At 42.1% G+C, this 25,977-nt stretch overlaps 1 protein-coding gene across 4 annotated transcripts in view; it reads left to right on the forward strand.

The window, feature by feature from the left end:
• The window catches only part of PPP3CA (protein phosphatase 3 catalytic subunit alpha), a 204,066-nt gene that overhangs the window by 85,158 nt on the left and 92,931 nt on the right, over positions 1-25,977 (forward strand). For all 4 annotated transcript variants that reach the window (XM_077300770.1, XM_077300773.1, XM_077300772.1 and 1 more), the window contains exon 2: positions 7,181-7,381. In XM_077300770.1, the coding sequence (XP_077156885.1) occupies positions 7,181-7,381 (201 nt within the window). The remainder of the gene's footprint in view (positions 1-7,180; positions 7,382-25,977) is intronic.

Genomic DNA, 25,977 nt, shown 5'->3' on the forward strand with positions numbered 1-25,977 from the left:
ATGCTGCTCCATTGAAATGTACCGCCAGTAGCTTGGAGTGGCCACCACTTTGTGGAATTGGTATGAGGGAGCCCCAAACATATGTCATTACCTGCTAGTGGAAGACAGTGACAGAAGGGGACAGTTGAATATCCAGGGGAAGGGGAGTTCATTGGTTTTAAAGTTGATTTTTAATGTTTTTTGTTTGTTTGTTTTACCTTGAGGGCTATAATGGGATATAAAGATAGGTTAAAACGTTTGGAATAATAATAATACCAAGTAAAGCTATGTTTTTTTCACAAACACAAAAATAGGTTTTACATTTATGTGGTTTAAATTCGTTCCCCTGTATAACTGGTAGCCTTTTAAAAAGTTTATTTAAAAAACATAATAAAGAAATCACTAGAAAAAACTTAATTACATTTCCTTGTGTATGCATTCACATTGAACAGATATACGATCTTTGTTGTAAGTGGGATAAAGCTGTTCTGACTGAGCAGTGATATCAGGGCTCTCTCAGCCTCACCCACCTCATAGGGTGTCTGTTGTGGGGAGAGGGAAGGTGACTGTAACCTGCTTTGAGACTCCTTCGGGTATCGAAAAGCAATGTATAAGAACTAACTCTTCTTCTTCTAAATAATAAATAAATAAATAAAGACATTGCTTGGTTGTTCTGGTTTGCAAGAACAAGGAGGTAGAAAGTGTATGTTTTCACCTTGCTGGCACCCTCAAGGGAAGTAGGTGCCCAAGGGGCAGGAGCTATGAAGTTCAGGTAATCCCCAATAATTTGTTTTTGTTCCGAGTCTTTTGGGAGATGCCATGTGCAAGTCTGAAATAGAGTGACATAATTCTACCTCTTGTTTATGGTGTGCGGTGCTTAAAGAGCAATATAAACAACCTCAGTTTGCTCCTTTTTATCTTGGAGCTGTTGTATATGCTTTACAGTTGTTAATTCTTTAATTTTTTTATTTATTTAAAACGTTTATATGCCTGCCAATTTACCTTGAGCATCTCTCCTTGGCTCTTCATTCTTTTTCTTTCTTTTTTTTAATGAATTCCCATTTTAACCCCATTCCAAATACATTTAAGGATATTTTTTTAATGTCTTAGTTTGCCGGCGTATAAGACGACTGGGCATATAAGACTACCCCCCAACGTTTCCACTCAAAATACAGTACTATGGGCCATTATGGGCAGCTATGTCTATCCCAACTGAAGTGCACCCGGCGTATAGGATGACCCCCCCCCCCACTTGGAGGCATGTTTTTCAGGGGGGAAAAGTAGTCTTATACGCCAGCAAATACTGTATTTTTTTCTGGGAGCAAAGAATTTGCTGTCTTCTTTAAGAGTGATTATGTGAACAAGGGATTTCATACCATAAACATTCAGTTTTAGTAGGCTGTGCCTATTGTGGGCATCATTACTGTCCTCTCTTGGTGATGGCATGAATTGCATTGATGACCTGGCTCCCAGTTCAATTTTGAACTCATTTGGTTCTGTTTATTTGTGCAATGGCTTTAAGATAAAAGTACAAACACATCTTACATATGCACAGCTTATACCAGCAACCTGGCAACTCATGGCTTTGGGGTTTTTTGCCTAATTAATCATTAATCAGGTGCAGCTGGGAAAATATTTTAATTGGCTGATGTCAGATGGATGTTAGCTTGCTTGCTTAGTTCAGAGCAATAGAAGAGATGACTACACCACACTGTCAAAACCCAAAAAACAAACAGATATGTTTTGCTGCCCAGTGTGTTAGCTGTGCATATCCTAAAGTCCTCCTTGGGTATTCAGTTATTTAAGGAGACTATTGTTTTAATAGCATAGCTGGAGATGTTAAGTTCCTGTGGCATAGCTGGAGATGTTAAGTTTCCAGAAAATTTGTTGCCATAGGAAAAAAAGTTATTCACTTGAAGATTTTAAAAAATCAAGGAGAATTGAGATATAATCAATACTAACTTTATTTTCTGCAAACTTAAATGGACTACGGGGAATGGTAGAGGACAGGAAGGCCTGGAGGATCATTGTCCATGGTGTCGCGATGGGTCGGATATGACTTCGCACCTAACAACAACAACAAAACTTTCTTTTCAAACTTAATATATTTCGCTGATGGATGGCCATCCTGACTCTCTCCCAGAAGCATTAGCTAGCTGCATGGAACCAGTGATGAAATGGCTCAAGCAGAGTTGTCTGAAGCTCAATCCTTCAAAGACAGAAGTCCTGTGGTTATGTGGGAAGGGTCCGTGCGAGGAAACGTGCCTACCTAACCTGGATGGTGTGCAGCTATCAGTGGCTCACTCTGACAGGAACTTGGGTGTGATCCTGGATGCTTCCCTATCTATGAAGGCACAGGTCACAAGAGTAGCACAGCTGGCATTCTACCACCTTTGCCAAGCCAAACTATTAGTGCCCTACTTGGCCCCGGAACACTTAACTACAGTGATCTATTCAACGGTCACCTCTAGACTGGACTTCTGCAACTTGCTGTATTCAGGCCTACCCTTAGCCTTGATCTGGAAACTACAGCTGGTCCAAAATGCAGCAGCCAGGGTCCTCACAGCAACACCATGGAGGTCCCACATCCATGCCATCTTTCAACAACTGCAGTGGCTACCAGTCGAATTCCAGATCAGACTTAACGGTTCTGGTAATCATCTTCAAGGCCATACGCAGTCATGGCCAAGTGTACCTGAGAGAGCACTTTTCTGCCTCTACACTTCAAAGAGCTTTACTCTCTGCAACCTCAAACTGGCTAGTGATCCCTGGCCCCAAAGAAGCCCGCTTGACCTCAACCAGGGCCAGAGCCTTCTCTGTCCTGGCCCCCACCTGGTGGAGCTCCCAGAAGAGATCAGGGCTCTAATTGAATTAAAACAGTTCCGCAGGGCCAGCAAAAAGGAGCTCCTCTGCCAGTCATTTGGTTGAGGTCAACTAGAACCAACAACACTTTCTGGGCCCCCTGAACCTCCCTCCCAGGAATTCCCTGCACCTTTGGGCAACCATGGCCTTGTTCGATTATCATCCTGTTAAATTGTTACTATGGTTACTATTATTACCATTGTTATTTGTTTCAATTCAATATGTAAAAGTGAGTTTGATGCTCAGTTATTTCATGTTCCATGTAAATCGCCTGATAGATAGATAGATAGATAGATAGATAGATAGATAGATAGATAGATAGATAGATAGATAGATAGATAGATAGATAGATAGATAGATAGATAGATAGATGAGAGAGAGAGATATCTATTTTTGGGTGATATGACCATATATGGTCACCCCCCCTCAAAATGGCCAATGATGGGTGGGAAAGGGAGGGGCTCCAGATGGGCATAGACACAACTATGCTTCCCAATCATATTCTGCATGATTGCACCACTTCTGGGGTTTCTCATAGCCTGAAGAATGTTTCAGGTGTTTTTCAATGGTAAAGAGGTTAAGAGAGGCTGTTCTATGCTGCCATAAAATTTGGTATTTGAGCTTTGTGGCTGTGGTTAATAATTTGAATTGTTAGAATTACTTGTAAATCTGTACTGGCCCATAGATAAGATGTGCTTTATACCAGCATGCATCCAGAACAATATTGAACTTGAGTGCTGTGTAAGATAAGTAAAAACCAGACGGTTCTGCAAAATATCAGGAAGCTAAAGGGGAAAACAATAGTGCCTGTAATGCGTGCCAAGAACGGTGTTGTGTTCCCCTCTGCTGGCACTGCAGTGGCTGTTTAATTAAGAATCTTATTCCCATAGCTATGCTGAGAGCATTGGTGATGCAAGCACACACAGCACTAAACAAAAACATTAACCTTTTCTGCAGCTTGTTGCTGTTTTGAAGCATAGCATTGCCTTTGTTAGTGTCTTGTACTGGATGCAGAAAAAGCTGAATGAGACAGACAACTCAGCCAGCCCGATAACAATTTGTAGGCCAAGGTGGATGTGTAAATGCTCTATCTTGTCATGACTACAGTTAGATGTATCACTATGTGCATACAAGAGAATCTGTAGATGTAGATACACATCTGTGTGAATAAAACCCTCTTCTTGCTTGATAGAAATGCCTGCTGGGGAAAGCCAAACTTAAGGGAGAGTCCTCTCTTCTGCTAGTTCTCACTCCTAGAGATTGAGTTGGCTGTGCTTGTCTCCAACCTGGATAGCTCAGGCTAGCTGGTCTCATAAGATCTTATAAACTAAGCAGGGTCAGCCCTAGTTGGACACACATGAAGCTACCTTGTTCTGAATCAGACCATAGATCCCTCAAAGTCAGCATTGTGTACTTGGATGAGGGATCTCCATGGAAGTCTAAGGCTGCTATGCAGAGGCAGGCAATGGCAAACCTCCTCTGAGTGTATCTTGCTTTAAGAGTTGCTATAAGACGGCTGTGACTTGACAGCAAAATAAAGTTTCCGCCTGCCTATTTTCTTTCCTCCCCAGCCGTCCTTTCTTCTGTAGAATGTCCTCCAGATCATCTCCCAGGCAAGGGTTCATCAGACTTCTTTGAGTTAGTAGAAAATGGGATTTTATTAGGGGGCGGTTATTGTAATTGGGGATCAATCTTGTAACCCGCTATGAGCCACTTATTGGGAGTGGAAGGAAGGAAGGAAGGAAGGAAGGAAGGAAGGAAGGAAGGAAGGAAGGAAGGAAGGAAGGAAGGAAGGAAGGAAGGAGGGAGGGAGGGAGGGAGGGAGGGAGGGAGGGAGGGAGGGAGGGAGGGAGGGAGGGAGGGTGGGTAGGTAGGTAGGTAGGTAGGTAGTCTGGTCATAAGTTAAGGCATAGAAATCAGTGCCCACAAAATGGAGCCTGAACAGTCATAGCAAGAGATGATAAGTTGGTTTTCCAAAATATTTCGTATATAGTTGGAACATGAATGATCATATCTTGGAGCCCTATTGAGATTGGTTACGTTTCTCACAAATACACATTTGAAGTTCCATCTGGAATATAGTATACCTCCTCTAACAAAGATCTGTGGCTTAATAGTAAAACACCTACTTTGCAAGTAGGAGGTCGCCGATTTAATTCTTAGCATCTCTAGATTAAAAAAAAACAGTTAATAGGTTTTGGAGAAGATCTCTCTTTGCCTGTGATCCTGAAGAACTACTGCCAGAATAGACAATCTTGAGTTAGAAACTCCAGTGGTTTAATTTGGTATAGAGCAGCTTCTTATGTACCTAGTATGCGATAACAGATTTTGAAACCTCATTTATACATAAATATATTTAAAATATAAATATTTTTTTTTAATTGTGCTCTTGGTCAAAATATTGGCAGACTTGTATTTATTTTATTTATTTGTTTATTTATTTATTTAGATTTCTATACCACTCATTTCTTTGCAGCTCTGGGTGGTTTACATTGAACATTATATAATACAAATTACATGGAACGATATATAGTAACAACGATATATAGTAACAACAATTGTAAAAATGTATTTTTATTTTGAAGCCCAACTATTGATCCCCCCCCAATTTTTTTAAAATTTGAATTGTTAAAGTCTTCCTCAGCTGGTCCTCTCTCATGTTGAAAACTCACATGGAATTTCATGGGACTGTCATCAGTAAATCATGACTCACCAACGTAGTTTACCTTGAGCTCAGATCTAAAACGTATGTGTTGATTGAATTCCCCTAAGCCATTGAAAAGGTTTCCTCTTTTTCCCCATCTTATGTAATCTAATATCCTTCCTGTGAAGCCCTTCACAACTCATTCTGCCCATTACTTTAGGTTGCTTTGTTCACTCCTAGAAGTGGACTTAACCCCAATGGCAGTGAACTGAGAGAAACCCCAATGGCAGTGAACTGAGAGAGTTTGGCGATCTCAGCCTTTCAAAATATATTTTTTTAAAGGAGCCTATTTTCTCCAGTAGGAGAGCCACCACTTCTCCAAGTGTGTGTGTGTGGGGGGGGGGATGGGAGACTACACAGTAAACTTCTGAAATAGCCCTTCAAGACACCAGAAACCTAAGTGGTCAATCTAGGAATGATGGCGTACAAGCTGGGAAATATACTCCACTTCATGAGGCCTGACTTGTATACATACTGTACATACACCAGTTCTGAATTCTCCCCAAAGCTTTTCATTCACTTTTTCTATAATCTGACCCACCCACAGCAGCAGCTGGGATCAGTATAATTACCCTGGAGCTGGCAAGGCAGCCGGCCTCTAATGCCACTCCAATTTAGCTGCTTGGGAAAGGGGGTTAAGCTGGGATAATGCTGCATCTTGATCCTCAAAACCACGAGCATCACCTCTCTTGTTTTCAGCTGGGAGCACGAAAGTGAAAGCAACTCTGTCTCGTGACTTTCTATAATATGGAGCCCATCTGTGCTACGTGACAGCGGAAGGCTTTGCAGTAAACCCTTGATATAGAAATGTTTTAACATTGTAGTCAGTCTGGGAAACATCAGGCTCATTTGTATTCTTTATGCAGAGGCTTTTTAAAGACGATGGGGGGGGGGTGTGTGCTGTGCTTGTGGCTGTAGCTATTACAGAAAGTACCCAAGCTGTTGTGGGGTCCATGGTCGTGTTGTGAGCAATTGTTGAAAAATATGTTGGCAAGCCCAAATATTAACAGAGCAAAGACCTTGGCAACCCGAGTTGGCCTTCCTTGACACAAACCATTTTAAAGTGTGGCTCTTTTCAAAAGCTGTGTCCCCTGGTCTTCCTTATTCCCTTGCGGAATAACTATTATTTTGTTTTCAGAATGGGGGTTGAGATGAAATAGATGAAAGCATTTAAGAAGGTTACTAATTGTAACAGGAGAGATTTCTTATTATCTGATGGTCTAATAAGCTTTGAGAGGTTTTTTGGGGGGAAACAACCTGATGGCCAGTAAAGGTAAAGGTATCCCCTGTGCAAGCACCGAGCCATGTCTGTCCCTTGGGGTGACGCCCTCCAGCGTTTTCATGGCAGACTCAATACGGGGTGGTTTGCCAGTGCCATCCCCAGTCATTACCGTTTACCCCCCAGCAAGCTGGGTACTCATTTGACCGACCTCGGAAGGATGGAAGGCTGAGTCAACCTTGAGCCGGCTGCTGGGATTGAACTCCCGGCCTCATGGGCAAAGCTTCCAGATGGCTGCCTTACCACTCTGCGCCACAAGAGGCTCTTGATGGCCAGTAGCAGAGCTAAAATTTTGCTTTTATTGGACTGAATAGATGTACTTGGTGTATTGAACCAATCTGTCTTTATTCTTGCAGCTGTCCCATTTCCTCCAAGCCATCGGCTCACAGCAAAGGAAGTATTTGACAATGATGGAAAACCCCGAGTGGATATCCTAAAGGCACACCTTATGAAGGAAGGACGGCTGGAAGAGAGTGTTGCTTTGAGAATAATAACAGAAGGTGCTTCAATTCTCCGTCAAGAAAAAAATTTGCTGGATATAGATGCCCCTGTCACAGGTAAGTGCGAGGGCCCAAATTTTATATCAAAATGTTTAAGTACAAGAATGTTGGTAAATGTCTGATAATGGATGTTATAGAGACTGTTTATTTTGCCCTGTTGCTTTCATCTCTCTGATATCACTCTTAGGCCAACTATGAGTGATACGGAGATATGTCTGTTGGTCAGAGCAGAAAAGACAAGAATACAAAACCTCAGAGATGTAGCAGAGTCAACATAATTCTTAGTCTTTACTTTAGTTACATAAATGTGCAATTGCTGAAGCAATTTTTTTCTGAAGAAACAACTTGACTTCAAATGCTCTAGGAGAGGGGTTTTTAGGAGAGGGGCTTTAGGAGGGGGGTAGTCAACCAGTGGTCCTCCAGATGTCCGTGGACTACAATTCCCATGATTCCCAAGCTCATGGGAATTGTAGTCCATGAACATCTAGAGGACCACAGGTTGACTACCCCTGCTCTAGGAAACCAATTTCTTGCATTTTTTTTGAGATCTTGCACCTTTTGAGGTCTCTTCTTCATTTCTTGTACTGGTATTTTTGCTCCCTTTTGTTCTGCAAGACATGTTTGTGTGCGTGCATGTGTGCATGAGCGATGGGGCTCATTGAGCTAAATACCTACATTTACATTTATTTATTTACATCCCACTTTCCTTCCTAGTTGGCGCTCAGAGTGGCCCTCCGGTCATGTATTGTGGCCTGCAAATGACTTGATAAAATGGTCAAGTGCGGTAAAGCAGTAAAAGGCTTTGGAGGGATTGGTTTAGTTTGTTCTGGATGGAATGTTGGCATTTGCAGAACAGACAAAGAGTTGGGGAATATTTATTTTTCCAGACTTGCTGTTAGGAAGAAGCCAGTTGCTGTGGTAGCCAGGAGTGCTCTCGGTTAGTGTCTCGCCTGCCGTCCCTCTCCTTTCTTAGACCCAGCCAACTTGACCACACTAATGCATCCTTTTGGAACTCATGGTGGTAACATGCCCATTGTAGAGTTGCCATCGAAGACAACTTGATTATTGTCAGGATTAGCCAGTGGAAACACACCTGATCTATCTAAAGATACATCCATTGACTCCCAGTTTATTTCAGAGTTCAATTCAAGCCATCTTGAATCACAAGGAAAAAGTGAGGTGTAAATATTCCACATAATTATAGAGTTGGAAGGGGCCATACAGACCATCTAGCCCAACCCCATGCTTAATGCAGGATCAGTCTAGAACAGTGATGGCAAACCTTTAAGAGAATGAGTGCCCAAGCTGCAACCCAATGCCCACTTACTTATCACAAAGTGCCAACACAGTTTTCCCCTGCACCTTTCCCTTCCCTCCCTCCTTTTTAAATCTTTGCTTCATTGAGGGGAGGCGTTGAGGCTAGGGGTGTGTGCAATAGGGCAGCATTGTGTAGCATCTCCAGTGGGGTCTGGCCCAGCTCTGTTCTCCCCGGGCTTAGTTTGGCGCAGCCTTCCCGCTCCTGCCAACACTTGCAGATGCCAGCCTAGTTGAGCGACCCGAGGCAGCCAATAGCTTCCTGGGCCAGGGAACACATTGGAAAGAGTCCTTCTCATCCTCTGGGCTCCAGGAATGGAGGCTGATTCAGCAGACTCTGTGCTGGGGCGACAGTGTGCATGCCAAAAGAGAAGGCTCTAAGTGCAGCCTCTGCCGTGTGTGCCATAGGCTTGCCACCACTGGCCTAGAGCATCCAGGATAAGTATCTCAAGCATCCAGTGTAAGCATAATTTAAACATTCCGATTTTTGTCTGGTGCTTGCTTGGGAAGCAATAATAAATGGTTTCAAGCATAAGGCAGACTGCTTTTTATATGACTGGTGCATTGAGTTTACCTTGGTTCATGAGACATTAAGACTTGGTATAGGCCAGGGGAAGTGGGGAGGTGTTTGATCTGCGTTTTAGTTCTTGTGGGAGTTTTGGGGAAACTGGAACTAGCACTGCCACATTACCTTCTTGTTGGTGATTGTCTGGATTGGATTTTCCTGGCAAAAAAGCGACCCCCAAATCCAAATAAATGCATCTGCCTTTTGAAAATGGAGAGGTTTCTAGGGCTGACTATTATAATTTTTTTGTAGTTTGCACTGTGGTTTTCAAAGTAGCAGAAGCTCCCAATTCTTCTGCAGTACTTTGCATAACAGAAGCTGTGTGCATTCCTCCTACTTATCTATGGTTGACTTATATGGAAAGGAAAAATATATATATTAAAATGCTGTGATGCAAAACAACAACAATAAAACCTTTAATATCGAAAAGTAATAAAAGGAAGACTGGAAACAAAATGTTGCTGAGGGAATTAATGAAATATACTTGACAAAAAACATGGCCCTAGGCTGAAAAATATTCCCACCCACTTATTAATTTTCACGAAATGCTTTGTGCCTTGATCTTTCTGTCTTAATTGTCTCCCACATTTGATTGCATTCCATGAATGAGGTCGCATCTGTGTGATCTGCCTTCTAGTGGCACGTTCGCCTGCACAAGCCTTATTGAAATAAGGGCTGCATCAGAATATTATGGTGTTCCTCTGCAGCTCCCCTGACGCTTGTGCTGAAAACTTCCTGGTAGACAAATCTGCTTAGCTCTGAAGTTTGTTGATTCTGTAGTTGTACTGTTTTCTGAGATTCTTAATAACAAAATATATTGGAAACTATATTGGAAATAATTTCTAAATATTATAATGGCTTCTGAAGAAGTGGTTGAGTTGCCGTCTATATAAACTCTAGCAGATTGGTGAGCCTTTTTGTTGTTGTTGGAAAAAAGCATCAGTGAGGACAACTTGTTGATATTAGCTCGATCTTGCATTAATCTTCCTCAGCAAAGTTAAGCATCACTTGAGTGGTGCTTATTAGAGAGAAGTTAAACAGTGTTTAAAGAGAGCAATTTTGTTGTGCTCTTGCAACATGATAGCAATGTGTCCACACACCCCTCTCCTCCTCCAATATTAGGCTATTTTATCTTGATGTAGCTTGCCAAAGAATTGCTAAATAATAGGTGTAACACTGGGTTGTTCTTTCGTAAATTTTGTCCAGGACACCTTCTTTCTTCTTCCTCTACTTGCCCAAATTCAAGAATGAGTTATTTGTGAGCAACAACCAGCAGAATGTTAGCATAAATGCCAGATAGAATGCCCAGGGGTAGTCAAACTGTGGCCTCCAGATGTCCATAGACTACAATTCCCATGAGCCTCTGCCAGCATTCACCCATGGGAATTGTAGTCCATGGACATCTGGAGGGCCGCAGTTTGACTACCCCTGCCTTAGTTGAATGACTCTGTTAGCTTCTTAAAATGGTATTTTCAAAATTTAAATTTAGCATTGGGAGAATAATAATATTTACAGATTGATTCTATTGTGCTGCCTTGTTCAATACAAAATGGTTACTAACTTTTTTGGGGGGGTGGGAGAGGATTCTGCAAGTTTCCTGTAAGGAAGGACGTAGATAAAATTGAAAGGATACAGCGGAGAGCTACGAAGATGATCTGGGGCCAAGGGACCAAGCCCACTTGGGAATGTTAGGCTAGATATCCGGAAAAAAATTTTCACAGTCAGAGTAGTTCAGCAGTGGAATAGGCTGCCTAAGGAGGTGGTGAGCTCCCCCTCACTGGCAGTCTTCAAGCAAAGGTTGGATACACACTTTTCTTGGATGCTTTAGGATGCTTTCGGCTGATCCTGCGTTGAGCAGGGGGTTGGACTAGATGGCCTGTATGGCCCCTTCCAACTCTATGATTCTGTGATTCTGAGACAGAATATGAGCTTTTCTCATGATCAGTGTGAAAATGCCCAGTGTGAAAATCAAGTCCTATTGGGTTTTTAGGGATGAGTCATTATCTCTCTATCTCTGTGGAAGGGGGCAGAATTGGCTTTGTCCCTTTTGATGGGCAGGAATCAGTTTTACAACTGATGTCAACTACAGGCCTACCTTCAAGATCCCTTCAGGACGCTAGCTAGGAACCCCCTGATTAGTTCCTAGGGAACCTCTGCTGTTGCCATAAGGCAGTATCATAAATATCATTTCAGACAACTTCATTTTAAGTGCTTTTATGCCTTGTCTTGCTTCTTGTGGTGGTTTTTATTGGCATTTTGGGTTGTTTGGATCATGTATTTATTGTATGCTTTGTTATTGTTTCATCATTGTTTGGAAAAGCCTTGGTTTAGAAAAGCAGCAACAATTTACAGCCAGGATTGCCATGAAACCACATTTTTCAAACTGGTGTCCCCAAGTTCTTTGTAGGGATAAGTGGTGGGTCATCTCACACCCATCCACATGAGATGAAATACATGCCTGACAGTTTTCTGTAGATGAGGAAAGAGATTGTCCATCTTGGGAGAAGGGGGCAACTTCTACTTCCTTCTCTTTCGAATGGTGAGCCAGCTTGGTGTAGTGGTTAGGAGTGGGGACTTCTAATCTGGCGAGCCAGGTTCAATTCTGCACTCCCACACATGCAGCCAGCTGGGTGACCTTGGGCTCACCCCAGCACTGATAAAGCTGTTCTGACTGAGCAGTAATATCAGGGCTCTCTCAGCCTCACCCATTTCACAGGGTGTCTGTTGTGGGGAGAGGAAAGGGAAGGTGAATGTAAGCCACTTTGAGACTCCTTCGGTTAGAGAAAAGCAGCATATAAGAACCAACTCCTCTTCTTCCTCTCCCTCTTCTTCTTCTTCTTCTTCTTCTTCTGTCACTGCCCCTTGCATTCACTTAGATGCCAGAGCATGGCAGAACAGAAATAAGGTGTTTATTGTCTGCTAAGGTCCAGGGGAGGAACCCAAGGAATGAATTGGCTCTGTATTACTGAGAAGGTAGTCCTAAATGCAGTGATGGCCTCAGTGCTTAACAAGTCATTACACATGTCAGTTACTTAATTGCAGTCATACATGCCTACATGGAACTGACCAATAAGAAAGTTTCTAGCTGTCTCTGGAGCAAAGCCCCTTCCAAACAAGGGGTAAAATTGATTAGAATTTAGTTCAGAGCCTTTTGAGGTGGGTCCCTAGAGAATCAGCAGCCACTGAAGTCCTGTGAGTGCCACATTTTATATGCCATGTACACATAGCACAAATATTTACTTTAAGTTCCTATTAAGCTGTAGCAGATGTGTTTCTCACTCTGTTGTTCTGAGAACTCTCATAAAACATGCACAGCTTCCGACACATTTTGAAAAGAGGCTCTGTGGACCACAGCAAACAAAGCTTGAGTCCAGTGGCGTCTTTAAGACCAACAACATGTTTTCGAGATATAAGCTTTCGTGTGCATGCATACTTCTTCAGGTACAGTGAAATGGGAATTATTACTCCATACATATAGGTAGAAGGTAAGCAGTAAATTAGCATACAGTAGAATGAATACATTTAAAAGATTCAAGGACCAAACAGGAATAACAAGCTTAGTATATAAAGTTAATTCTGGGGCAAAACATAGTGAAGGAAATATGTCAACATTTGGGATTAATGGGCAGATGTATTCTTAATTGTGGGATGCTGAGAGCGATTAACTGAGACTCTGCTATTATTCTCCATCTGACTCCTCTCAAACATAGAGGCATCTTTATAGCATCTTCTTGAACTGGGGCAAGGAAGGGAAAGGCTGTGGTCCATGCAACATTTTATACTATTGGGTTACTGATTATATCTACTGGAACTTATTCAATATAGCAGAGCTCAGTTATGTATACCTAAAAACCTTGAATTCTTTAGAATAACTGAGAAAGTATGCTAGAATATGGCCCTGAATTCTCTGCGGCAGTAAGGAATTTCATGACAGACTCGCAGCTGTTACTTGGTGGGCCAGTTCCTATAAGTGAGAGTTCCCTGCGGGCAAAAAGTTTGGAAAACTCTATTATTATGTAACTGTGTTTTTTTACAAGTATTATCTGCAACAGATGATCTGGAACTATCCCCCATGTTCATGCCAGGAAGAAAACAAGTTGTACCCCTGCTATTTATTTTAAAGGTTTTAAAGGTTTAACCCCTCCTTTTCATTCAAAGCAGCTTTTAAAAATTAAACAAAAATGTGGATCTTCGTAGAGATCCAGGAAAAAGACAACTTCCCAACCTGACACTTTGAGGCCAGATGTTTGTCAGCTTCTGCAGACTGCGATGGGAGAGGCTGAATAAGGCAGTGCTTGGCTGAGGCTTTTCTCCTGTCCTGCATAATTGTTGGAAGATGGATGGATTCAAATGGGTAGCTGTGTTGGTCTGAAGCACAACAAAATCAGAGTCCTGTAGCACCTTTAAGACCAACAAAGACTTATTCAAGGCTAGATTCAAAAGGGGAGCCGTGTTGGCCTGAAGTAGCACAACAAAATCAGAGTCCAGTAGCAACTTTTAAGACCAACAAAGATTTATTCAAGGTGTAAGCTTTTGAGTGCAAGCACTCTAAGGAAGAGTCTTTCACTTGAAAGCTCACACCTTGAATAAATCTGTGTTAGAAGATGGAGTTAGAGAGTGCTCAGCTGGGAGTACAGCATGCCACCTCTGACAATGTCGAGTTTTTTTTTAAATTCACACAACGTAGAACTGGCACCTATATTCATTTTGTATAAGTCTCATGTTTGTGTTTACGTTAGGTAAAAATTATATCCTGCCTTTCTATGTGAATGGTCAAGGTGGAATTTAAACATATTAAATTTAGAACATAAGCAGACCTACAATTAATCAGATTGTACAGCAGGATACCCTGCAGACATAATTTAAAGCCAGTAATGACAACAAAACAATTCCCAACAGCATTCAGGAAAAATACTAGAGAAAACCCAATGAATTGGGCAGTGGCTTTATCAGATACAAGGGAATCTTTCACCAGTGGGAAGCACCACAGTTTATGGATGCATCCAGAATCATCTAGTTCAATAGTTTAGTTTGACAAAGGGCAGGAATGGAACCAACTGAGCTTCTTTGAGGATGCTGTTCCATAAGAAGCCTTAGCTGCTTCCAGTCTCTACCTTCTGGGACAGCAGAAGACAATAGACAGTAATTTATTTAAAATGTGTTCTGCTGTTAATTGTAGTGTTCAGTGATGGCGTCACTTTGGGGGAAATTTGCTGAATTTTATCTTATGTAGTACATTGGTTGGCACGGTGTGCGAGCCATTCTCTTCTGCCATTTACATTGGCCAAAGCATTCTGTCTTCTGCAGTGTACAGCCAGCTCAAACTTTGCATAGCATTGATCTTCAGTGGAGTTTAAGATTGAGTGATTTTAAGATTGAGTGTGCAGAACCTGCTCGAGATCCCCAATCCCAAGGATGTCAACCTACAGTTGAGGCCAGAAATGATACCAAAATTCTGGCCTCACCACCCAAAACATTAGTCAATATACCATCAAAGTGAGAATGTATATCCCCACTGAGAAATCAAAGGTGGCTTTGCGTATTTTGGCTTTAATGCAACAATTACAGTTATTTTATAAATGAAATTGTTGTTGCTGATATTATTATCTTCCAGTCACCGTAAAGACATTTCAAATGATATAGCTGAGAGTTTTCTTCTGTAGCATATTTTGCTGACGGTCCAGTAATGTCAAATTTGGAATACATGGTTTGCTCCTTCTCCACTTTTTCCTGTCAAAAAGACAGAAACAGAGGCTGGGCAAAGAAAAACTAAATGGCTGACTGGGGATTTGAACCTGGATCTCCCAGGGCTCAGTCTAGCAATTTAACCCATATACCAGACCATCTTTGTTGGATTGCCATGTTGGGGAAATGATCAGAACAAAAAGGAGAAAAAACTTATTCCAAACAAAGTCCAGGAACCAAAAAAGTACAGCAGTTAATTTTTTTAACCAGCAAATTACTTCTTCTGGATTATGTGAGTTTACAACTCATCTCTTGCTTGCAAGATGGAGTCTTCCTAGGGTTGACCATTCTAGGTTGGGAAAATCTGGAGATTTGCCAGTTGCAGCCTGGGGATGATGGGATTTAGATAGGAGAGGAACCTCAGTGGAGTATGATGCCATAGAGTCCACCCTCCCAAGCTGCTATTTTCTCAAAGGGAACTATTCTCTATCATCTGGAGGCCCATTAAAATTATGGGAGTTCCCCAGATCACACCTGAAGGTTGGCCCTAGGCCATCCTGACACTTGGTTATGATCACAGTATAATTAATTATGTTGCTGTAAGCACTTAATTGTGAGCTTAAATGGGCTCCAGGGAACGGTAGAGGACAGGAAGGCCTGGAGGATCATTGTCCATGGGGTCGCAATGGGACACGACTTCACAACTAACAACAACAAAGCACTTCATAAAATTGTATTGATATTTCTGGCTCTAAAATGTCTAAACTTCACAAGTAACAAGTATAGCCCAGTAATTTCCCTCATTCTTTTCTTTCCAGTATGGCAGCTTTCTACTTCTCATTAAACCACACCTGAGTGTTAGCTTCTGAGATGGCACTGGTATGATGCTGGGTGTGTGTACAATTCCCATAACCTCTGCCAGCATGGCCCATTGGCAGGGACTCATGGTAATTATAGTCCATGACATCTGGAGAGCCACAGTTTGGCCAGTTGTGCTCTACATAAATAGAGCCCAGCGGCTAGACTGGGACCATTTGATGCACTTAATGGGAAGTAAGTTCTATTGCAATTGAAAAGACATCCTCAAGTAAACTGTTGGTGTAGTTTGAGGTTATCCACCTTTACGAGGATAAGAAAGGAATGACTATTGGGATGAGAATAGCAGGATGGACAAGACAGTTGTAGGGAGCACCACTAAAAAAAACTTGGTTTAGTTGACATTTTTTCAATTCAAACTCTCCTATAGTATTTTCCAAATGCTACTATGGTGTGTAATAAAGCCAGAATCCCCAAAAGGTCCTCATAAAATAGCCTCAAGTTTATATAAGCTAAGGTATGCATGATCTCTCTTCCCTGTGCAGAATCTGTGTTGTGTGGATTTTTTCCCCTTTCTTTGTCCATTCTCCTTTTAAATGACTGCATTGAATCTTCCTGAGCTCCCATGGGAAATTATTGCAGTGGCTAATAGACCTTGGTTTGTCAATGTTTCCTGAAGTTCAGCTTAATTTCTCCTCCCCTTTTAGTCTGCTCCATTTCAGCTAGTTGCTAGCATCAAAACTCAAGCAGATTGCAGTTGGGTGCTAAAGGGAAGGAGGGCAACATGTTCTCCTCTAAATAATAGTCCAGTGTAGACCATTCTTTATTTTCTGAATCCGAGAGTGCTTTTAAAAGTTTCTGTTAAAAGTTAGGCCTTTCTTCCCTAATATTAGCTATTATTTCCTGATGGGAGCTTTGATGGTGGGGGGCGTTGGATTCATCCCTGTTCCTAACTTTGTTGTTATAATATTCCATTTCAGCAAAGCAAAGATAAGTGCCCTCCCCAGTTACAAGGTTCCACAACTGAGTTTGTAAAAAAGCCAGAGTGACTGTGTAATAAATGGAAGCGTTTATATTTATATATTCAAATGATAATGTGTGTTAATGCATAATTGTAAGTGTCCTGAGGGGAAAAGCATACTCAGACTTCATTGATTTGCAAACGTATATTTCTCCCTGTTAAATAAATAAAGGCTGGGCTCTTTGGCTCTCAAAGACAAGTCTTCGTGTAGTCCTCTAAAACCTCATGATTTAAATCCTTATCCATGGTTCCTCTATATATTTGTGAAACAGCCTGGGGGGTGGAACATGTCCGGCTGTCCAAGTTGGAATAGGGCCAATCAGGGTGCAGCCAGCTGGCTGCACCCTGATTTGCCCTGCCCTTGCAGCTCCCGCCCTCCGTCCCTGGACACTAGCCTCTTTGCTCTCAGACGTGCCTCAGTGCCTGGAGCCAGCAGCAGGTAAGGAGAGAGGGCCCTGGGCAAAGGGTCGTGGTGGAGGGCCTGCTAACAAGGACCTCCCAGCCTGCTAACGAGGGCCTCCCAGCCTGCTGACTGCCTGCTAAGGAGCTCTGTCCTGGGTCTGCTAACGAGCATGCCAGTCCCCGCCCACCTCACTTGATCCGGCTGCGAGCTGTGGCCCAAAGCCACCTTAAGCTGCCTAGCCAGGGGCCAGGGGAGGGGACCCTTTCAAGGCTAGTATATAAATAAAGGTAGTATAGAAATAAAGCCGTGTGCTTAGGGTGGGAGAGAGAAATCCAGCACCTTCTGTAATACAACTTCTTAATTATTACGTTTTCACTCTCTGGTTATGAAATTAGGGTGGTGTTTAAAAAAGCAGGGAAGCTTCTTATTGCTGAGCTGGTCTTTCCTCATTAGCTGTTCTTCTCCCTAGCTCTAGGCTACACTTCTAACAGCTTTGGGCACACCCAGGCCTTGTATGCACGTGCACAGAGAGCAAAAGTAAATTTGGAGAGATGTTAGCTGCTGCTAACAAGTTAGTGAAATCTTGTGGCAGATAACATTTAGAATACAAATATGAAGGTATTTAGGATTCTGAGTCAGAACACATGCACATGTTTCAAAGCTTTTTTTCTACTTGTCCCTTAAAATTTGCTTTTTTGATTAAAACTATGTTTTGAGGACACCAGATTCCGTAACTAGCTGAGTGTGTGTGTGTATGCATGTGGAAAACTTGAAAATGTGCTGAATGGACAAAGTTGTAATCATGCATCACTGCATTTATTTGTGTCTCTTTCAGCACATTGTGATTGATACCCTTTTTTTCTTTCTTTCTTTTGAGCTGCAATTGCTAAGCCTATGAACATGGTTTCCAAGGTGGAGATGAGAATTTAGCATGTGATTACTAGGCCTACACAGGCATGTGAGATGATGATTGACTAAGATTTCATTGAGGCATAGTTCCAAGTAGAATAATAGCATGGGAAGGGAGCTATGGTCAGTGGTAGAACATCTGCTGGTCATGCAGAAGATTCTAGGTTCATTATCTGGCATCACCAGCTAAGAGACAGGTAACAGGTGATGCAAAAGATCTCTGCCTAACTTGTGAATAGGAAGTACTCACCTCCTTGATAGATCAATGGACTGATTTAGTGTAATAGGACCTGCAAAGAGAGCGCCTCCACCAGGCATTTGGTTGAGGTTGACCAGAACCAACACCTTCCATGGTGCCCCCGTGCCTCCCTCCCATGAAAATCACCACCTGATTCATCTAACCCATGGGGCCATCATTATGCTGTAGTTTGAATTACTGTTATCACCATTGTTCTATTCTGTCATATTGTTCTATTGTTACTTATTGTTACCATTTATAGCTTCTGAATTATCTGTAGTGTTCCCTGTTCTGCAAAGTTTTATGTAAGCCACACTGAGCCTCAGGGAAGGGTGATATCTTTAAACCGCCCGCGGCGCGGCGTGCCGCGGACTTAATAATGTAGTAAGGGCTGTCTGGGAGGAGTTAGGGCAGGCCCTGTCCGCAGCTCCTGATTGGCCCCTCCGAGTGTCCATCCCGGGCCAAGCAGCCAATGGGGAGCCGTGCTTCGCGCGGCTCCCCATTGGCTGCTTCGCCTGGCCAGGGAATCACCGCATAGACTGGACTGCCAGCCGATGCGGTGAGTCCTCTGGGGGGCCATGCTGCCTTCTCCCGGCCGCCCCAGCGGCCAGGAGAAGGCTCCAGAGAGCCGCGGGTGGGGGGGGGGCCGCGCCGCCTTCTCCCGGCCCGTCCTAGCGCCCATTTTATCTAGGGGTAAAATGGGCTTTCTTTCTAGTATAAATATAATAAATAAAATAAAACAAACCAATAAAAAAGGAAGAGAGAAGCTTCATGCATTCATGAAGTTTCATAAGGTGCGGTCCTCTCCCCCACGTTATTTAACATCTTTGTCTGCCATCTAGCCCAGCTGGTGTAGAGTTTTGGGCAGATATGTTGTTCTGGAATCCCAGTGGAAAAGTTCACTTGTGCCCCAGGTTCTTGTGGGCACATTTCTGATGCTGGCTGCCCAGACACTGGGGATTATGGCAAATGCTGATGTTTTCTAGTAACAGTTGTTTCATACCATTTGTAAACTCAAGAGAAGGGATGCAAAAATGATGCATCTGTAGTGTGAAATTTTTCTCAACCTTTACTAACAAACAAAGGACAAATTGTTAATGTGATTTGATAGACCAAGAAACAATGACTAAAGTGCATGCAGTTTGATTCAGGAATAATGTGGGGATATATTCAGTATGGATTAAATATAGGTAAGTGCACTGAGAAATTAACAGATACAAAAGGAAAAGAAAAAAAGAATCCATTCCAGAGAGTCTTGCTGTATTCTTAGGGCCTTTATGCTTCTTTTCACCTTTCTTGACTTCTGTTATAACAATGCTTTTAGAACTAAAGGTTTAGAAATTAGCAACTAGTAATGCTTCACAAATCCTGGCATAATGCTGGCAGGTATTGCCTAAATTATTCTTTACAGCTACACTTCTCTTCCACCTCTGTAGCATTGCCAGCAGGCCTAGATTCCCATTAAAATAGCAGGGAATTACAGGACAGATTCTGGTCCCAGAAGGCATTGCATTTAATACAGTGAAATCCAGGGATGAGTAGGCTGGTACATCTGTGGATCCCTGAGACTCTCCAGAAATTATGTCTTGTTCTGTAATTCTTTTTCCAAAATAGATGTACCGTCTGCATGGAAAATGTCTGAACTCCCCGTTCAGCACATGAGAACAAAATTGGAATGGGGGAGGGGGGGAAAGAAGGTGTGTACCTTTCCCTTTGTTGTAGAGTCTGTCAGCCACAGAGGTATGCATCCAATCTGGGGCATGCTTGTGTACTGTGCATCTTGTGTAGCAATTCACTGAATAAATCAGCAGATCTTCTTACAGCTCAGCTTGTATATGCATAGCAGGTCTCTGTTTTCAGAAATGCTGCTTAAGGCTGAGGTAGGTCATATACTGGCTTTCCCAACCATTTTTTTCTTTTAAAGTTTCCAAACAGCTGATTGGGTTAATAAATTGTATTGGAACTATCTTTAGATAAAGAAATAAAGGTCAGTGGATGCATGTGGATTGTTAGCTCTTATGAATCATAGAATCATGGAGTTGGAAGGGACCTCCTGGGTTATCTAGTCTAACCCCCTGAACTATGCAGGACACTTACAACCCTATCGCTCATCCACTGTAACCTGCCATTCCCTTGAACTTTCACAGAATCAGCCTCTGTTTAAAAATTTCCAAGGATGAAGAACCCACCACCTCCCGAGGAAGCCTGTTCCACTGAGAAACTGCTCTAACTGTCAGGAACTTCTTCTGGATGTTTAGACAGAATTTCTTTTGAATTAATTTCATCCCATTGGTTCTGGTCCATCACTCTGGGGCAAGAGAGAATAACAGTGCTCCATCCTCTGTATCAGGGGTAGTCAACCTGTGGTCCTCCAGATGTTCTTGGACTGCAAACGCTGGCAGGGGCTCATGGGAATTGTAGTCCATGAACATCTGGAGGACCACAGGTTGACCACCCCTGCTCTATATGGCACCCTTTTAAATACTTGAAGATAGTTATCAGATCCTTGATTTCTGTACTTTCCTTCAAATAGTGGTGCTTTGCAACTAATTGGTATGTACTTCTCTTTCAGCTGCTCCCCCACCCACAGAAAAAGCCTGTTTGTGAGGCAATCTGGATGTAGGAACATCTCTGAGAATAGGGTTTTGAGGTTGGACAAATGGCTCTATAGCAATGCCCCATTCTGAAACAGCACTCCAAGGGAGAAGCTGCTGTCGGGCTGATATTAATACATACCTGCAGTAGAAATTTGGTTTGGGTATTTGTAAATAGGACATGAGCTGTATCACCCACCTCCCTTTTTTTTTTAGTTGAGCTTGCATGGTAATTAACATTGGGAGCTGCATAGAAATTGAAGAAGGGAGCAATAAAGATGGTTTGCAGGAGTGAAATGAAGCCATGAAGGAAATCTGTCCAATTGTCTAAAGCAGTGGTCCCCAACCTTTCTGAGGCTGGGGACCGGCAGGGCATCGGCCCGCGCCCGCGCATTGCGCATGCACAAATGCGCCATGTGTGGCCGAATCGCGGCCCGAATCGCAGCCCGATGTGTGGCCCGGCCCTAATTCCCTCTCCCCGCCCTCCCGCAGTAAGAAGCTTCCTGGGCCACAAGCTTGCGGCCTGGGAAGTTTTTTACTGCGGGGGGGGCGGGGAGAGGGAGCCGAGGCCTGGCGCCATGGCCTTCATGGCCCGGCACCGGGCCGCCGCCCGCAGGTTGAGGACCACTGGTCTAAAGTCTTGCTTTGTCTTTCATATTAAAGTCACAATCTAACTAAAAGAGAGCCATCTTGGTGTAGTGGTTAGGAGCACCGACTTCTAATCTGGCGAGCTGGGTTTGATTCCCCACTCCTCCCCCAGCTGGGTGACATTGGGCCAGTCACAGCACTAATAAAGCTGTCCTGACTGAGCAGTGATATCAGGGCTCTCTCAGCCTCACCCACCTCACTGGGTGTCTGTTGTGGGGAGAGGAAAGGGAAGGAGATTGTAAACCGCTTTGAGACTCCTCCTGGTAGAGAAAAGCGGTATATAAGAACCAACTTCTTTGCCTTTTTATTTTGAACTAGCAGGCATTCATTAATCTTCCTTGTATTATTTTACTTAGCTCTGCATAGTGTTGGATAGCAGGTTGTATTTCCTTTTACTTCCCCCCCCCCCGAACCATGTACTGTTCTGTTGCTGAAGAATGTACTGAGCATGTTCATAGATATGGCCGAATATTCTATTATAGTTAAAGTGATCTTTGCAGCAACCTTTTTTAAAATGCCATTGGTTTTATACATTGTCATGGTGCCAGTTTAGAGCACTCATAGGCACAAAAGAAGAACTCCAAATGTGGCTTGTTAATTCTAGAAGATTCATCTTGGGGCTTAATTCACTGCTTTCAAAGTAGATATTTATTTGTAATTTCCACTTTGAATTCTTGCTGGACATTTGTTTGCTTTAGAAGATATCCTCCTGGATTAGTATACAGTTAACTGATTATAAGATGCCATCTGGTGGCATTTGTTTGATATATCTAGGCTTCAGTCCATGGGATGGATTTTGAGATCGATTAACATTGGCTTGTGCATCTGGGCAAGGCAATTTCAAAACCAGAATCTTTCTGCAAAGGCTCAAGTCACCTAAACCCAAGTTTGAAAGGAAAGTGGGCATGAATTCAGAATTAATTCACTGCTCTGAAATGTCACTGCTGGAATTTCTTATAAGCAGTAGCATAAAATATAAGTTTGCTTATATTGCATCGTTACTGTTCTATGATACTAATGGATAAACAGATGTTGAAGCTGTGAACTCAATTGTCCACCTTTCACTCTCATAGGAGATTCTTGCTTGTTGTGTGACTAATGGATATTCCAGGTTCTTTGTATAATTGAACACTTTTAATATACAAAGGGGGTGTCCAGTTGTCTTCACTTAAAGACCTTAGTAAGGATGTGATAAGAGCAAGATCTTCCCTGGCTAGTCCTTCATTCATGTACTTCGTTCCAAGTATATACCACAAACAGTTTCTTAAATTAGCTATCCCAAGCTAAATTAGCTATCCCAAGCTAAAGTAGAACAGGTTTAATATTTTGGAACTGTGTATAATGGAAAGTAATTTGTCCTTGTCCTCTTTTCTGTGCATATTGATGTGCAGCAGCTCTGGATAACCTTTCACAGTTTTTTCAAGCATTGTTACAGTACTTTTACTAATAAATAGACAAGTTTTAAAAAATGCATAGCTTCAGCCCCCTCCGGTTTAAAAAAAAAACAGGAACAGACACACGCCGTCTTCATTGTGAAAATGGCAACAAATCTTGCTTTGGATATTATCACCTGCACAGTTGCAGCATGGTTCTTTTTATCGAATTACACTCAAACACACACACTAACGCATTTGGTAGTTACACTGTATGTACAGAAATTTGGAGTTAAGAGTTTTAAAACGCTGGTTGGAAGCATTCATTGGGAAATGATCTCAGTAAAGAACTGATAGAGAACACTGTTGCACTTATTTTTCTATGCTTGGTTTTCTTTTCCTTCATTTGAATACTTGAAACCAATGAATGGTGCTTCTTCTAGCATCACCATGACCTCCAAATTTAATTTGATCTTAATTGATGCATGTTGTTGGCAAGAAACATTTTCAGGAAAATCAAGCTAAAATTAAGTGTTCTAACAGGATCCATTCTGCCAGTTGCTCCTTTGAAGTAAAATTATTTCCATGAACAGGCAGGGAGAGATGTAAACAGCAATCCTTAGATAAGCACTAGTTTTCCACTTACAAAAGGAAGTTGATGTAATTGGGTAACTGATGTTTAAATAGGACACCCACCAGCCTAGATAAGCTGCATCATCAATTTTTTTACAGAGATTTTACAGAATTTGGATTTTGTATATTGGGATAGGTAAACAAGGAAGGATAACCCAAAATACCAGGGTCCTGGCCCCCACCTGGTGGAATGAGCTCTCAGAGGATGCAGGGCCTGCATAACAGAACAGAATGTGAATTCCTGTTTTCTTCAAAGCCTTAATAGTTAATCTTTATTTGTTGCAAGTCGCATGTTGTATGTTTGTTGTCTCCAAGACTGTTACAGTCATACTTCAGTTTATAGCTTGTGGAGAATCCAAACTGAAAAAAAGGTACTCCCATCAAACAGACAGGAAGAGGAAGAAAAACTGTTCTTTCCAACCTGAATGAACCTGTCCTCAGAGTAGACGGATCCTTCTCAGTAATTAACTAGTGATCATCTAGCCATATATGAGCTTGAAACAATCTTGGCATGATTATGAAAATGGTACAATGGCTTGTATTTTGCACACACTGTACTTCCACATTCTGTCTATGCAATATGAACACTGTCAGACACGTACATAAATTGTGCATGAGACAGTTTAATCTTCATGCGTGAAAATGTCCATACACTGTGTTCTGTTGTCACATCATGAAAAAGAGCACAGACAAGGCTTGAGTTAGAGCATGCCTCCTGTTTATGTTCTTACTCCTTTAATAGAAGCCAGCTACAAATGCATCAGTTCTGGGACTGTTTTCCCTATCCTATGTGTTGTCCTAAGGCTCATGTCCTCTGCTGTTTCTTTGTAAGTTGTTTTTCTCATGTTTTCCCATCTCAGAGGGAGACCTCCCGTTTCTCCTCTTTCCTCTTATTTGATGCATGGGATGAATGCTGCTGTAACAGCATTCAGAAACCCCTGGCAGTGCAGTTTTTGCAGGACCTCTGATATCACTAGTCCGGGTTAACAGCAGGGTGTAGTGGTTCAAGTGTCTGAGTAGAATCTGGGAGACCCAGGGTCAAATCTCCTTTCTCCCTTGGAAGCTTATTGGGGTAGAAAGTCTCTTGAAGAAAGTAATATATACATTCAGCATGTGCATGGAGATAACTGCAGAAGCGAAAATCTAGTTGTGTCAACATAAGAAAGGGATACAGAACCATTACAAAGCCTTATGTCATTGTATTATTTTTCTGATCATTGGTTTTCATACATGTGGCTTAAACTGCAGTCAGTTGCTTATATCATGCCACTGTTGGCTGCAGCATGCATTTGATTTCTGTCTTCTGAATTCACTCCTGTGATCAGCATTCTTGTTTGATGCAGAAAGCAATAATGAAATTCAGATATGCTTTAATGTCATCTAAACTACTCAAGTATATGAAATTCTCACTTGGGATGCAATATCTCAATAGAATAGAAGGTTTATATAATTTTGAGGTGAATTGCTAATGCTCTATGCAGTCATTTTTAACCCTGTTAGGAATATACTCTTTAAAGGGAATAATATAAGTTAAGCATTGACAAATTTGCCTTTATTCTAGAAGTTAGCCATAACATTTAAAGGCCAGATTAATTTGTCAGCCTTCAAAATTTTCTATTTTAATGCCCATATTTTCTTGCGATTGCTCCCACAAAAGCTACACTGTTTCTCTTAATTCTCTTCGGTTCCCACAATTTTGATAAAACAAATGCATTGAGGCACAGAAATAAATATGGGAGTAATGCTTACTATCATCGTAATAAAATAATTGCTGACAATATTACACGCTGCAATTAAATTCCTAGGCACCATGGCTACCTGGCACCTAGAATTTGTTGAGCTCTGCTACAACTTCTTAATGTGTGGCACAATGTTGAATGACATTTAAGATTTTTCTCGGAAAATGCCTTTGTTTCTAGAGAGCAGGCCATAAGTCTAGGGGACGTTTGTTTGTCCTGACAACATATCATGATGATGCAGCTTGGGAAATGAGTTGGTGCCCTGGACAGTTGGCTGATGGAACTTGGGAAAATCCCAGAGCAGCTGTGTTTGGTCTCCAGGGCAGAATGCCACCTGCAGTAGCTGGCAAGCCATTCATGTAAGCATTAATGTATCAACTCTAGAGAAGCCAGGATCTCCCGGTGCACGAGGCAGGATATTTTCTGATTATAGACTTCTGTACTACATTGAAACATGGTTATGTGCCCTCAAAGTATAATTGTAAAAAATGGATTGAAATAGTACTTATTGACACTTGTCTCTTCATTTGGGATGAATTATGAGTGTTAGCAAGAGTAAATTATAATGTTTAGTGCTGCCAATAACCATTTTTCTTTAGCGTCACATAAGCTAGGGTGATGAAAGTCAATGCCCAAATGAGCCTAGAATCGAAAAATTGGCTTGATGAAAGAGAGACCACATGAAGAGAATGGAGGAAGTATGTGACAGATAGTA

This window comes from Paroedura picta, chromosome 10, assembly GCF_049243985.1.
Source record: "Paroedura picta isolate Pp20150507F chromosome 10, Ppicta_v3.0, whole genome shotgun sequence".
NCBI lineage: Eukaryota > Metazoa > Chordata > Lepidosauria > Squamata > Gekkonidae > Paroedura > Paroedura picta.